The following is a 13,957-nucleotide window of genomic DNA, read 5'->3' as shown; positions in this document are numbered from 1 at the left end:
ATATATATATATATATATATATACACACACACATACGTACATATATCCTCTTTTTGAATTCCCTTCCCATTTGAAAAAGTGAAAGTGTTAGTCCCTCAGTTGTGTCTGATTCTCTGTGACCTCATGGACTGTAATCCTGTCCATGCACTTCTTCAGTCAAGAACACTGGCTTAGGTAGCCATTTCCTTCTCCAGGGGATCTTCCTGACCCAGGGATAAAACTTGGGTCTTCTGCATAGGCAGTTTCAGATTCTCTAAATAGGCAGATTCTCTACTGTCAGAGTCACTAGGGAAGCCCTGACTCTAGTTAGATCTCCAGAATTTATTCATCTTCTATCTGGAAGTTTGGATCCTTTGACCAGTATCTCCCCCTTTGCTGCACCCTTAGTCCCTGGAGAAACTGCTTGCATGAAATAAAAATTAAATTGGGTAGAGTCAACAGAGATAAGGAAAGAGATTTATACCTGTGCCATTGAATGTAGGAGCATGTGAGAACACAGAGCTGGGATCTTTGATTCTTGATTCTAAAAGTATTATGGAAAATTGTGATTCTTACTGGCCCTATTTTAAAACTAAGAAACTGACATTTCAATAGACTGAGCAACAAACTCTTTAGAGACAGTAGATATTAATAGTTTTAACTACAATTCATACTTAGAATTACAAGTTGATTCAAGAGAGGGGTTATGGACTTCACTTTCACATGTGCTCAGTCGCTTTAGTCATGTCCAACTCTTTGTGATACTATGGACTGTAGCCCACCAGACTCCTCTGTCCATGGAATTCCCCAGGCATGAATACTGGAGTGTGTTGCTATTTCCTCCTCCAGGGGATCTTTCTGACCCAGGGATTGAAGTGAGACCTCCCTCACTGCTGAGCCACCAGGGAGAGGAATATAAAAGAATTTGCAAACCGTGTCTTAAAACTGCCACAAATTGTGTCAAATATGGGTTTACTGAAGGAGCTACATGGAGAATAGCAGAGTTCCTGCAAAGCTCTTAGATCAGTAAGACATGGAAAGACACAGAGAGAAAGAAGGTGGTAAACTGTTCACCTCTTTTGCAAGGCACTCACCCAGTTCCACTCTCCTTATTTTCAATCCATGAAGCAGATGGTGTTCCATGTTTCTGTGCATTATGGCACCTGCGGCTCCCCTGAACATGCATCCATCCCTTCCAAGTGTGACTGCAACTGTCTCCAAGACCACAGGGCTTGATTTTATTCTTGTCCCAACTGGCATCAAGTTACTCCAATTGAAGGTCCTGCCATTTTGAAGGCATTGACTTAGAGAAAGATACAATCTCCATGACTCAAGATATTCAGTTCCCTTATGGTTGTCAGGAAGAGGGCATGGCAGTATTCTTGCCTGGAGAATCCTATGGACAGAGGAACCTGGTGGACTGCTGTCCATAGAGTGGCAAAGAGTCAGACACAACTGAAACCAGTCATGCATGGTTGCCAGAGAAGAAGGGAAGGGATACTTTGGGAGTTTGGTATAGACACGTACACAGTGCTATATTTCAAAGGGTTACCAACAAGGACTTACTGTATAGTACATGGAACTCTGCTCAATGTTATGTGGCATCCTAGGAGAGTTTGGAGGGAGAATGAATACATGTATCTGTATGGCTAAATGCCTTCTCTGTTCACCTTTCATGATCCCAACATTTGTAATTGGCCACACCCCAGTACTAAATGAAAAAAAAAAAAGATATTTAGTTACCCCTTCTCTCTGCCCAGTCCTAAGAGATTAAACTCTTGGAGAGAGATAGGAAATGGAACTTAGCCTCTGCTTGAGACCAATTTGTACTTTCCATAGGTTCTGCATGCTGGAAGGAAGGGTGTTCAGGGTTCATTTCAGTTCAATCACTCAGTCATGTCCCACTCTTTGCAACCCCATGGACTGCAGCATACCAGGCCCCCTAGTCCATCACCAACTCCCAGAGCTTGCTCAAACTCATGTCCATTGAGTTGGTGATGCCATCAAACCATCCTATCCTCTGTCATCCCCTTCTCCTCCTGCCTTCAGTCTTTCCTGGCATCAGGGTGTTTTCCAATGAGTCAGTTCTTTTCATCAGGTGGCCAAAGTACTGGAGCTTCAGCTTCAGCATCAGTTCTTCCAATGAATATTCAGGATAGATTTCCTTTAGGATGAACTGATTTGATCTCCTTGTAGTCCAAGGGACTCTCAAGAGTCTTCTCCAACATCACAGTTCAAAAGCATCAATTCTTCAGCACTCAGTTTTCTTTATAGTTCAACTCTCACATTCATACATGACTACTGGAAAAACCATCGCTTCGACTAGACAGTTGACAAAGTCATGTCTCTGCTTTTTAATATGCTGTCTATGTTGGTCATAGCTTTTCTTCCAAGAAGCAAGTTTTTTAATTTCATGACTGCAGTCACCATCTGCAGTGATTTTGGAGCCCCCCAAAATAAAGTCTGTCACTGTTTCCATTGTTTCCCCATCTACTTGCCATGAAGTGGTCATACTGGATGCCATGATCTTTATTTCTTGAATGTTGAGTTTTAGGTCAATTTTTTCACTCTCCTCTTTCACTTTCATCAAGAGGCTCTTCAGTTGCTTTTCACTTTCTGCCACAAGGGTGGTGTCATCTGCATATCTGAGATTATGGATATTTCTCCCAGATATCTTGATTCCAGCTTGTGCTTCATCCACTCTGGTGTTTTGCATGATGTACTCTGCATGTAAGTTAAATAAGCAGGGTGACAATATACAGCCTTGACGTACTCCTTTTCCTATTTGGAATCAGTCTGTTGTTCCATGTCCAGTTCTAGCTGTTATTCTTAACTTACATACAGATCTCTCAGTAGTAGATATAACAGTGTTCAGGGTAGCCATCCTGTTACTGAACCAAACCTGGGTTCTCTTGCTTGCATCCAGAAAAGCCAATCTACTAACTTCAGGTTCAGGTAAAGGAAAGTGCAGACTTTATTTGCAAGGCCAAACAAAGAGTATAGGCAGCTAATGCTCAAATGGCTTAGACCTCCCTGATGGCTTTCCAGGAAATGTTTCTAAAGACAGGGTGAGGAAGAGGATTGTGGAGTGCATGATCAGCTGGTACACAATTCTCTGATTGGTTGGTGATGGAGTAATTGAGGGTCAGCATCATCAACCTTCTGGTTCCAACCAGTCTTCTGGGCTCTTTGTGCTTGTAGTTGGCATGCATTTAAATTCTACCATCTGGTGGGGGTTCAAATATGTTCAAAACAACTCAAGCATATGGCTCAGGTTATAGCCAGCATTGGGTTGCCCAGGTGGCTCAGTGGTAAAGAATCTACCTGCCAATGCAGGAGACTCAGGTTCAATCCCTGGGTCAGGAAGATCTCCTGAAGAAGGAAATGGCAACCTACTCCAGTATTATTGCCTGGGAAATCCCATGGGCAGAGAAGCCTGATGGGCTACAGTCCATGGGGTTGAAAAAGATTCAAACATGACTTAGCAACTACACAACAACAATCAGCCCCTATATTACTCTTTGTTCCAGGTTCTTTCTTTGCAGATTTTTTTTCTTGGTTTAGGTTCAGGGTTTGAAGAAGCAGGTTTTGCTGAAAACCTGGCAAACTGCCTAGTGGGCCCCTATTCAGTTACTTTGGATCCATCCTTCCCCTATGTATTCTCTGGGGATTTTCTCTTTGGCATAATGACTATGTTCCTATGCTCATGCAGCTAAAAAGTAAAGCAGTAGGCTGGAACTGCTGGCATTGCTGCTAAATAATGTTGCCCCCACAGCTGCTCAGGCCCCTTGAAATCCTTTTAAAGGTATATTTTCAGGATTCATCAATTCTGTGTATGTATATGCCCCAAAGTATTGAAGGCAGGAATTCAAACAGATTCTTTCACACCAGTGTTCAGAGCAGCATTAATCACAGGGGCCAAAAGATAAAAACAAGCCATGTGTCCATCAATAATGTAAGAATAAACAAAATGGGATATATACACCCAATGGAATATTATTCAATCTTAAAACAGAGTGAAATTTTGATAGATGTTGCAGCATGGTTGAATTTTGAAAACATTTTACTAAATGAAATGTTTACCATTAAGTATTTTAATGTCAGACATAAAAGGATAAATGTTATATGATTTCATTTACATGATATATCTAGAATACGCAAGTTCACAGAGACAAAAGGTAGAAAGGAGGTTTTCGGGGTCTAATCAGAGAGAAGAATGGGGAGTCGCTGTTTAATGGATTTAAAGCTTCTGTTTGAATGATGAAAATGTTATGGAAATAGATGGAGATAATGGTTGCACAACATTGTGAATGTACTCAATGCCACAGAACTTTTATACATAAAAATGGTTAAAATGATGAATTTAATTATATATACACATATACAATATAAAATATGCAACATGAATATTGTTTATATTATATGTTGTTGTTGTTCAGTTGCTAAGTGGTTTCTGACTGCAACTCCATGAACTGCAACATTCCAGGCTTCCCTGTCCTTCACTATCTCTCGGGGTTTCCTTAAACTCGTATCCATTGAATTTGTGATGCCATCCAACCATCTCATCCTCTGTTGGCCTCTTCTCCTCCTGCCCTCACTCTTTCCCAGCATCAGGGTCTTTTCCAATGAGTTGGTGGTTCCCATCAGGTGGCCAAAGTATTGAAGCTTCAGCATCAGTCCTTCCAGTGAATATTCAGGATTGATTTCTTTTTGTATGGACTGGTTTGATCTCCTTGTTGTCCAACGGACTCTCAAGAGTCTTCTCCAGCACCACAGTTCAAAAGCATCAATTTTTCAGCTCTCAGTCTTCTTTATGGTCCAAATCTCACATCTGTACATGACTACTGGAAAAACCATAGCTTTGACTGTATGGACATTTGCTGGCAAAGTGATGTCTCCTCTTTTTAATACACTGTCTAGGTTTGTCATAGCTTTCCTACCAAGAAGCAAGTGTATTTTAATTTCATGTCTGCAGTAACTATCCACAGTCATTTTGGAGCCCAAGAAAATAAAATCTGCAACTGTTTCCACTTTTCCCCCATCTATTTGCTATAAAGTGATGGGACCGGATGCCATGATCCCAGTTTTTTGAATATTGAGTTTTGAGCCAGCTTTTTTACTCTCCTCTTTCACCATCATCAAGAGGCTCTTTCGTTCTTGTTCACTTTCTGCCACAAAAGTGGTATCATCTGCATATCTGAGGTTGTTGATATTTCTCCTGGCAATCTTGATCCAGCTTGTGAGTCTATATGCAATAAACATAAAATAAAGTAAAACTGTTGTTGCTCAGCCATTAAATAGTGTTTGACCCTTTGTGACACCATAGACTGCAGCATGCCAGGCTTTCCTTTCCTTCACTATCTCGTGGCGTTTACTCAAACTTATGTCCACTGATTCAGTGATACCATCCAACCATCTCATCCTCTGTTATCCCCTTCTCCTTCTGCCCTCAATCTTTCCCAGGATCAGGATCTTTTCCAATGAGTCAGTTCTTCCCATCAGGTGGCCAAATTATTGGAGCTCCAGCTTCAACATCAGTCCTTCCAGTGAATATTCAGGGTTGATTTCCTTTAGGATTGACTGGTTTGATATCCTTCCTGTCCAAGGGACTCTCAAGAGTCTTATCCAGCACCACAGTTCAAAAGCATCAATTCTTTGGCACTCAGCCTTCTTTGCCATTCAACTCTCACATGTATTGTATTTTCTTTCAAAAGTAACCCCTCAGTTAGGACTTCTCTGGTGGTTCAGTGATTAAGAATCCACTTTGCAATTCAGGGAATACAGGATGTATCCCTGGAAGGGGAACTATGATGCATGTGTCATGTGGGTGCAACTAAGCCCCCATGCCACAACTACTGAGCCCTTGAGGTCCGGAGCCCTCTCGCTACAACTAGAGCATCTGTAGGCTGCAACGAAGATCCTGTGTGCCACAGCTAAGACTCTATGCAAGCAAATAAATAAATATTTTTAAAAAGTAAATTCTCAAACTCTTCTCCTGGAGATGTTGAGTAGGTAAGTCTGGGATAAGATGGGAAGCTATATATTAAGAAAAACCTCAGTCAATTGGATTATTTTTCACTGTCAACACTTCATTTCATTTTCTACCAGTCTCTTCTCTATACATACATATTTTTTACACACACACACATACATACACACACATATACCCACAATTAATATAATTTTGTGTAAGTTTTCTTACAAAAATTATATATGTAAGTATATGTTTGTGTAAGTTTTCTTCTTTTCCATTAGTTTTATGGTAGTTTGGATAATACTCAAATTATTTGACTGTGTGGATCACAATAAACTGTGGAAAATTCTGAAAGAGATGGGAATCCCAGACCACCTGACCTACCTCTTGAGAAATCTGTATGCGGGTCAGGAAGCAACAGTTAGAACTGGATATGGAACAACAGACTGGTTCCAAATAGGAAAAGTAGTACATCAAGGCTGTATATTGTCACCCTGTTTATTTAACTTATATGCAGAGTACATCGTGAGAAACGCTGGGCTGGATGACGCATAAGCTGGAATCAAGATTGCCAGGAGAAATATCAATAACCTCAGATATGCAGATGACACCACCCTTATGGCAGAAAGTGAAGAACTAAAGAGCCTCTTGATGAAGGTGAAAGAGGAGAGTGAAAAAGTTGGCATAAAGCTCAACATTCAGAAAACGAAGATCATAGCATCTGGTCCCATCACTTCATGGCAAATAGATGGGGAAACAGTGGAAACAGTGTCTGACTTTATTTTTCTGGGCTCCCAGATCACTGCAGATGGTGACTGCAGCCATGAAATTAAAAGATGCTTACTCCTTGGAAGGAAACTTATGACTAAACTAAACAGCATATTAGAAAGCAGAGATGTGAATTTGCCAACAAAGGTCCATGTAGTCAAGGCTATGGCTTTTCCTGTGGTCATGTATGGATGTGACAGTTGGACTATAAAGAAAGCTGAGCACAGAAGAATTGATGCTTTTGAACTGTGGTGTTGGAGAAGACTCTTGAGAGTCCCTTGGACAGCAAGGAGATTCAATCAGTCCATCCTAAAGAATATCAGTCCTGGGTGTTCATTGAAAGGACTGATGTTGAAGCTGAAACTCCAATACTTTGGCCACCTGATGTGAAGAGCTGACACATTGGAAAAGACCCCGATGCTGGGAAAGATTGAGGGTAGGAGGAGAAGGGGACGACAGAGGATGATATGGTTGGATGGCATCACCGACTCAATGGACATGAGTTTGGGTGGACTCCAGAAGTTGGTGATGGACAGGGAGGCCTGGCGTGCTGGAGGTTCATAGGGTCACAAAGTGTCGGACACGACTGAGCAACTGAACTGAACTGAACCCCAGGACAGTGGTTCTCAAAAGATTGTCGTGGGGACTGGAAAAATTTGGAAACTTAAAAAAAATCTAAACTATTAGAGCTAAGCCCCAAACGTTGTTGTTGTTTAGTCCCTAAGTTGTGTCCAACTCTCGTGTAACTCCATGGACTTTAGCCCACCAGGCTTCTCTGTCCATGGGATTTCCCAGGAAACAGTACTGGAGTGGATTGGCATTTCCTTCTCCAGTGGCTCTTCCTAACCCAGGGACTGAACTCGAGTCTCCTGTGTTGGCAGGTGGATACCTTATCACTAAGTGCCACCCAAAAAACTCAACCCCAAATCTACTGAGGCAGAAATTTCAGGTAGGACTCAGCAGTGTGTGATGTAACACATTCTCAAGATAATTTTGATGCAGGCTTAAGTTTGAGAACTACCCTAGTGAATCCTGGGGCCCTCTGGTACTCTGCAATCTTTCTAATGTGGAAAATACAAATCCAAAATGCTGACACTTGTCTCAAAGAGGAGATTGAAGGGAGACCAGAGTAATTCTTCCCAGAGTAAACAGACCCAAAATAGAGGAATCACAGGTAGACCCTCTGTAAGTCTCACAGGGACAAGGAACTGGGCAGGTCAGAGATACTTTCCTGTGTGCTCCTTGTCCTTAAGGAGTCAAACTGAACAGGGAATGGAAGATCCATTGATCAATTTGTCTAACAAGCTTCAGAAGGCATTCAGTCTCTAGGGGCACAAAAGCTGTAACACATCAACTTATAGTCACCAAGGCCTCCATGTGCGAGACCAAAGACACTTAATACCTTCTCCAGGAGAAATCAACAGACCCCAAACCATGTGTCTGGCCCTATATCCTTGTTTTTTGGTGGGAGAGACCTTCTGCCTTCATCACCCACACTCCATGAGAGAACAGGGTTCAGGGAAGTTGGCCCCTGTGGTGATCCCATATTGGCAAGCCTGCATATCCCAGTAAGTGTTGTGGGAAGTAGAAAAAACAGGTGATTGAGTGGAAAGGGCATTGACTTATTAAGCACAAGGCAAAGAAAATCCTATGATGTCTATGGAGAAAAAGCTCTAGAGGATAATTGCTTGGGAAGGTGAATGGCTACACTACTTGTGTGAAGTTACCACAACAGAGTGAGATTTCACCTCAGTTATTTATATATATGGAGTTTATATATATTTATATACAGTTATATATACAGCCTGCCAGGTTGCTCTGTCCATGGGATTCTCTAGGCAAGAATACTAGAGTGGATCCCATGCCCTCCTCCAGGGGATCTTCCCAACCCAGGGATCGAACCCACATTTCATTGGCAGGCAGGCTGTTTACCACTAGCATTACCTGGGAAAGTACTATCCTCCCTGGTGTTCATAAATACTTATAAGAAGAGAAAAATTGCACCAGGATGTTTGTGTATGATCCTGAAAGGATGAGGGTCACCCATGAGGTGATGCTGAGAAGACGGAGAGAGGGGGCATTTGTCTAGTGTCTGCCTACTCCCTGACTCTTTCCTTTCCAGTTTCTTAGGCCCTGTAACCAGAGGTAAAGGAATGAGTGTCTTTATCCTCTTACCTGCCATTGCTCAGATAGCTCAGTGGTCAAGAATCCACTTGTAATGCAGGAAACACAGGAGATGAGGGATCGATCCCTGAGTTGGCAAGATCCCCTGGAGGAGGAAACGGCAAGCCACTTCAGTATTCTTGCTGGGAAAACATCCCATTTGCAGAGAAGCCTGGAAGGCTACAGTCCACGGGGTCACAAACAGTCAAAAGACTAAGCTCACACACACACCCCATTGCTCTGTCCTGGAAGGAGGTCTTCAAGTGTTTGAAGGGAGAGCACAAAAAAGGAAGGATCTCCTCATTCAGAGATTAAAGGTATTTAGCAGAAGTGAAAGAACTCGGAATATAAATGTTGAAGAAATTCCAGAAAGGGAAATCAGAAGATGCTGAGTATCTTTACTTATCATCACAGAAAAATAGCTGTGTGATAATTCATCCTTTGTGAAATTTCTTGCAAATGTGGAATTTCCCTATTTAGTCTCTCAGTTACCTTAAGTTTGTACCTTTAGATGATTAGGACAGGAAGTCAGAGACACGTATGATGGTATTTCAGAGAAGGACTAGAAGAGCAATTGCTGATACTTTCCTGGATAAAGACCCCAGGTGACAGAATGGACAAACCACAAGGTCCTACTGTATAGCACAGAGAACTATATTCAACATCCTGTGATAAATCATAATGGAGAAGGATATAGAAAACAATGTATATGTGTAAATGAATTATTTCACTCTTCAGCAGAGATTACACAACATTTTAAATCAACTCTACTTCAATAAAAAATGAAAACTGAAAGGAAGAAAGATCCAAAGTGAAAGAATAAGTAAATATCATGGCTAGAGCAAATAGGCTAAATTGTTGGAACTAGGGATGGTTCAACATTGGGAGTGAGCATGTTGCCCGTTTAATTTATTTTTGGCTATGTGGGTCTTTGTTGCTGTGCAGGCTTTTTTCTCTGATTGCAAAGAGCAGCAGGTATCCTCTAGTTGTGGTGTATGGGTTTCTCAATGTGGTGGCTTCTTCTGTTGCAGAACATGAGCTCTAGGTGCTCAGTAGCTGCTATTTCCAGGTTCTACAGTATGGGCTCTGTAGTTGTGGTGCATGGGCTTAGTTGCTCCACTGCATGTGGAATCTTCCCAGACCAGGGATAGAACTCTTGTCTCCTGCACTGGCAGGCAGATTGATTACGACTGAGCCAGCAGGGAAGTCTGGACTTGGTTATTTAATGTGCAGAAAGTTTATATTCCTTTTCTGCCTCTCTTTCTATCTCTCTTCTATTAATATTAACATCTTATTTCTTTTATCTTCTTTCCACATAGTAACTTCCTTGAGGACAAGAGTTGCTGAAGGTTTGGGAGTCATAGACACCCAGAGATTTTGATGAGCAAAAATGGAGAAATACTGGTTTGTACACTCATCTGCTTATTAATTCACTCATTGTAGTCATTTGAAGGGTTTCTGTGTGCCAAGAAGTCTGCGATAGATCTGCGATCCCCACCCAGGGATTGAACCCTGGTCTCTTACATATACTGTGTTGGCAGGCAGGTTCTTTATCACCAATGCCACCTGGGAAGCCCACAACAGATCAGTAGGAGACAAAATTACTTTCCTCTCTTTCAAGGCAGTTGATCCATTAACTTACACAGCACACTCCAGGGAATACCTAGAATCTCAGGCATTCTCATATACTCTCTACTACTTTGCTGAATAAAGCAAGTCAGAATGCAAGAGAACAATCTACATTTATTAAAAATCATGGGACTCTTTTACGAACTATCATACTTCAAATATGAGTCATGGAATTTGGACTGCCTTTCAGTTGATCAGAAGCCCTTATAGACAATTACAAACTGCCCATCTTCCCCAAAGTCAGATAGAATGAAGATACTCATGTGTAGTTAAACAATTTGCATATGATATGGTCATTTTTATCTTTCCAAAGACACTATCTGCCTTGAGTTATTTTAAATTGTTGACTGACAATGGACATATAACACTATATTATTTTCAGATGTATACCAAAATGATTCAATATTTGAAGACATTCAATACTCAATATTTCAAAATGATTGCAAGAAGCCAGTTAAGACCAAGTCACAAGATCACAAACTCAAGAAAAAGATTACAAAGTTTTTTCTTGTGATGAGAACTTTTAAATTCTACTCTCTTAGCAGCTTTCAAATATGCAAATAGTCCCCATGTTATACAGTAAAACCCCATGGCTTATTTATTTCATAACTGGAAGTTTGCGCATTTGGACCCCCCTTCACCCATTTGACCCATCCTTCATCCTCCTAAGGAAACTTAGGGGACTTGGATTTTAATACCAAAGGAGACTGACAGTGATGATAGCCAATGGTAGTCTTTCTCCTTTGTAATTAGGTGCATTACAGAATAGCAAGTATGCAGAAAGACTTGTAAAAGGCAAACAGAACACTGACAGTCATTATATTGTTCAGTCACTGTTGTGTCAGACTCTTTGTGACCCCATGGACTGCAGAATGCCAGGCTTCCCTGTCCTTCAGTATCAATCATTGTATGATCTTATGTTATCCCTAATTGCTGGTTATAGGATCTATTACTTTGGGTAAAAGACCCTCAGGACCAGGGGTGGTGAGAATCAGGGCAGGCGGACTCTAGATGAGTGTCCTCATCTTCTTAGCTCCATTCTAAGCATCACTGTAATGTGGGTGCCACATACAACTCATCCTTTCAGGTTCATGTGTAAATATCTTGGTGCAATTTCTTTCCTCCCAATATTTAATGAGCACCATACTCCAGTACTCTTGCCTGGCAAATCCCATGGACAGAGGAGCCTGGTAGGCTGCAGTCCATGGGGTCGCTAGGAGTCAGACACGACTGAGCGACTTCACTTTCCCTTTTCACTTTCATGCATTGGAGAAGGAAATGACAACCCATTCCAGTGTTCTTGCCTGGAGAATCCCAGGGACGGGGGAGCCTGGTGGGCTGCCACCTATGGGGTTTCACAGAGTTGGACACGACTGAAGCGACTTAGCAGCAGCAGCAGCAGCATAGAGAACAAAATTTTGTTTGTGACCATTCTAGTATCTAATGGTACTGAAATGGTTTAAGACTTGATGGACACATTTTCCTTGGACATTTATTTTTTTTATTTTTTTATTTTTTTTACTTTTATTTGCATTTATTTTTTGCGGCATTTATTCCCGGGCCATAAGTTTTTGTTTCTTCAGTTTCTTCTGGGATATCTTTTTCTTCTGTGCAACCTCCTCTTCTGGTTTAGGAACAATCTGTTCTTTTTCAGTAAGGATCATCTCAATGTGGCAGGGAGAGCTCATGTAGGGGTTGATCCGACCGTGAGCTCTGTAAGTCCTGCGCCGCATCTTGGGGGCTTTGTTCACTTGGATGTGCTCAATGACCAGAGAATCTACATCTAAGCCCTTAAGTTCAGCATTACTCTCTGCATTTTTGAGCATGTGTAGTAAAAATTCAGCACTCTTTTTGGGCCACCGACCCTGCGTCCAGCCCCACTGTTTGGCCTGTGCACACCTACCAACTCCACCGTTGTAACGACGGAATGGTACACATTGTTTCTTTAAAGTGACATCCTTCAGATACTTGGTGGCTTTTCGGATATGCATACCCTTTATGGCCTGGGCAGTTTCACGAGTGTTCTTAAAGTGAACACGAAGATTTGAACCTCTTGATTTGCATGATTTTGTGGGGTTTTCTGGGTCAAGTGAATAGCGCACCATTTTTAGGGGTCACCTCAGGCCGCTTACCGGAAAAGCTTCCTTGGACATTTAAATCAGTCCCTTAACTTCCCAGGTGAAGGGTGTTTCATCACGTGACAAATGTCCAGGAAGCATATAGCCCTGTTTCTACGAGATAATGATCATCTTGGTATTTGTTGTTGTTTGGACAGTCATGTCCAGCTCTTTGTGACCCCATGGACTGCAGCATGCCAGGCTTCCTTGTCCTTCACCATCTCCTGGAATTTTCTCAAACTCATGTCCATTGAGTCAATAATGCTATCTAACAATTTCATCCTTTACCACTCCTTTCTCCTCCTGCTCTCAATGTCCTTGTCATACCAGGCATTAAACATTTGTAGGTGAAACTTGCTCAGTCGTGTCTGACTCTGCAACACCATGGACTATACAGCCCACGGAATTCTCCAGGACAGAAAACTAGAGTGGTAGGTTTTCCCTTCTCCAGAGTGTCTTCCCAACCCAGGGATCGAACCCAGGTCTCCCTCATTGCAGGCAGATTCTTTACCAGCTGAGCCACAATGTAAGCCCAAGAATACTGGAGTGGGTAGCCTATCCCTTCTCCAGCGGATCTTTTTGACCTAGGAATTGAATCAGGGTCTCCTGCATCGCAGGCAGATTCTTTACCAACTGAACTATCAGGGAAGCCCCTAAACATTTGTAAATGTGTTTTATTATTTAGTGAAAATATTTTCTTTATTTTTACATAAGAAATAAACCTTAATTCTACTCATCCCACAGTACTCTGTCTAGATGGTTGAGATATTCTCTCAAATTTTCTCACCTCTGAGGCATGGTTAACTGACTCATTTCTGGTGCCAGACAAGGTAAATAATCTAGAACAAGTTACTGTATTTCACTGGGCCTCATGTTCCACTTTTGCTTTAGAGCGAGAATGAACCATTTATCTCTAAGTTTCAAAGTTGCTTTTAACTTTTAATTATTTTTTTTTAGAAAATGTACTTGTTTGTTTTTCTCTACACTAGGTATTTGGTGCTTCACGGAGCTTTCTTTAGTAGCAGTGAGTGGAATTCTCATTGCGGTGGCTTCTTTTGTGGAGCATGAGCTCTAGGGCATGAGGGCTTCAGCAGTTGTGACATATGGGCTTAGTTGTGCTGAAACATGTGGGATCTTCTTGGACCAGAGATCAAACCCATGTTCCCTGCATTGGCAGGTGAATTCTTATCAACTGGACCACCAGGGAAGTCCTGCACTAACTTTTTAGATTTGATGATCCTAAACAAGAGAAGCGAAAAGCAAAGGAGAAAAGGAAAGATATAAGCATCTGAATGCAGAGTTCCAAAGAATAGCAAGGAGAGATAAG

General features: G+C 41.7%; 1 protein-coding gene across 1 annotated transcript; it reads right to left on the bottom strand.

Annotated features, from left to right (window-relative positions):
• Window positions 1-12,046: 12,046 nt before the first annotated feature.
• Window positions 12,047-12,667, bottom strand: LOC123466183 (60S ribosomal protein L17). Its single transcript, XM_045166719.1, has one exon. It carries the CDS (start codon window positions 12,616-12,618, stop codon window positions 12,064-12,066), a length of 555 nt encoding a protein of 184 aa, XP_045022654.1. The 5' UTR covers window positions 12,619-12,667; the 3' UTR covers window positions 12,047-12,063.
• Window positions 12,668-13,957: the final 1,290 nt, after the last annotated feature.

This window comes from Bubalus bubalis, chromosome 9 (assembly GCF_019923935.1).
Source record: "Bubalus bubalis isolate 160015118507 breed Murrah chromosome 9, NDDB_SH_1, whole genome shotgun sequence".
Lineage (NCBI taxonomy): Eukaryota > Metazoa > Chordata > Mammalia > Artiodactyla > Bovidae > Bubalus > Bubalus bubalis.
This window is presented reverse-complemented; position numbering and strand designations above follow the sequence as displayed.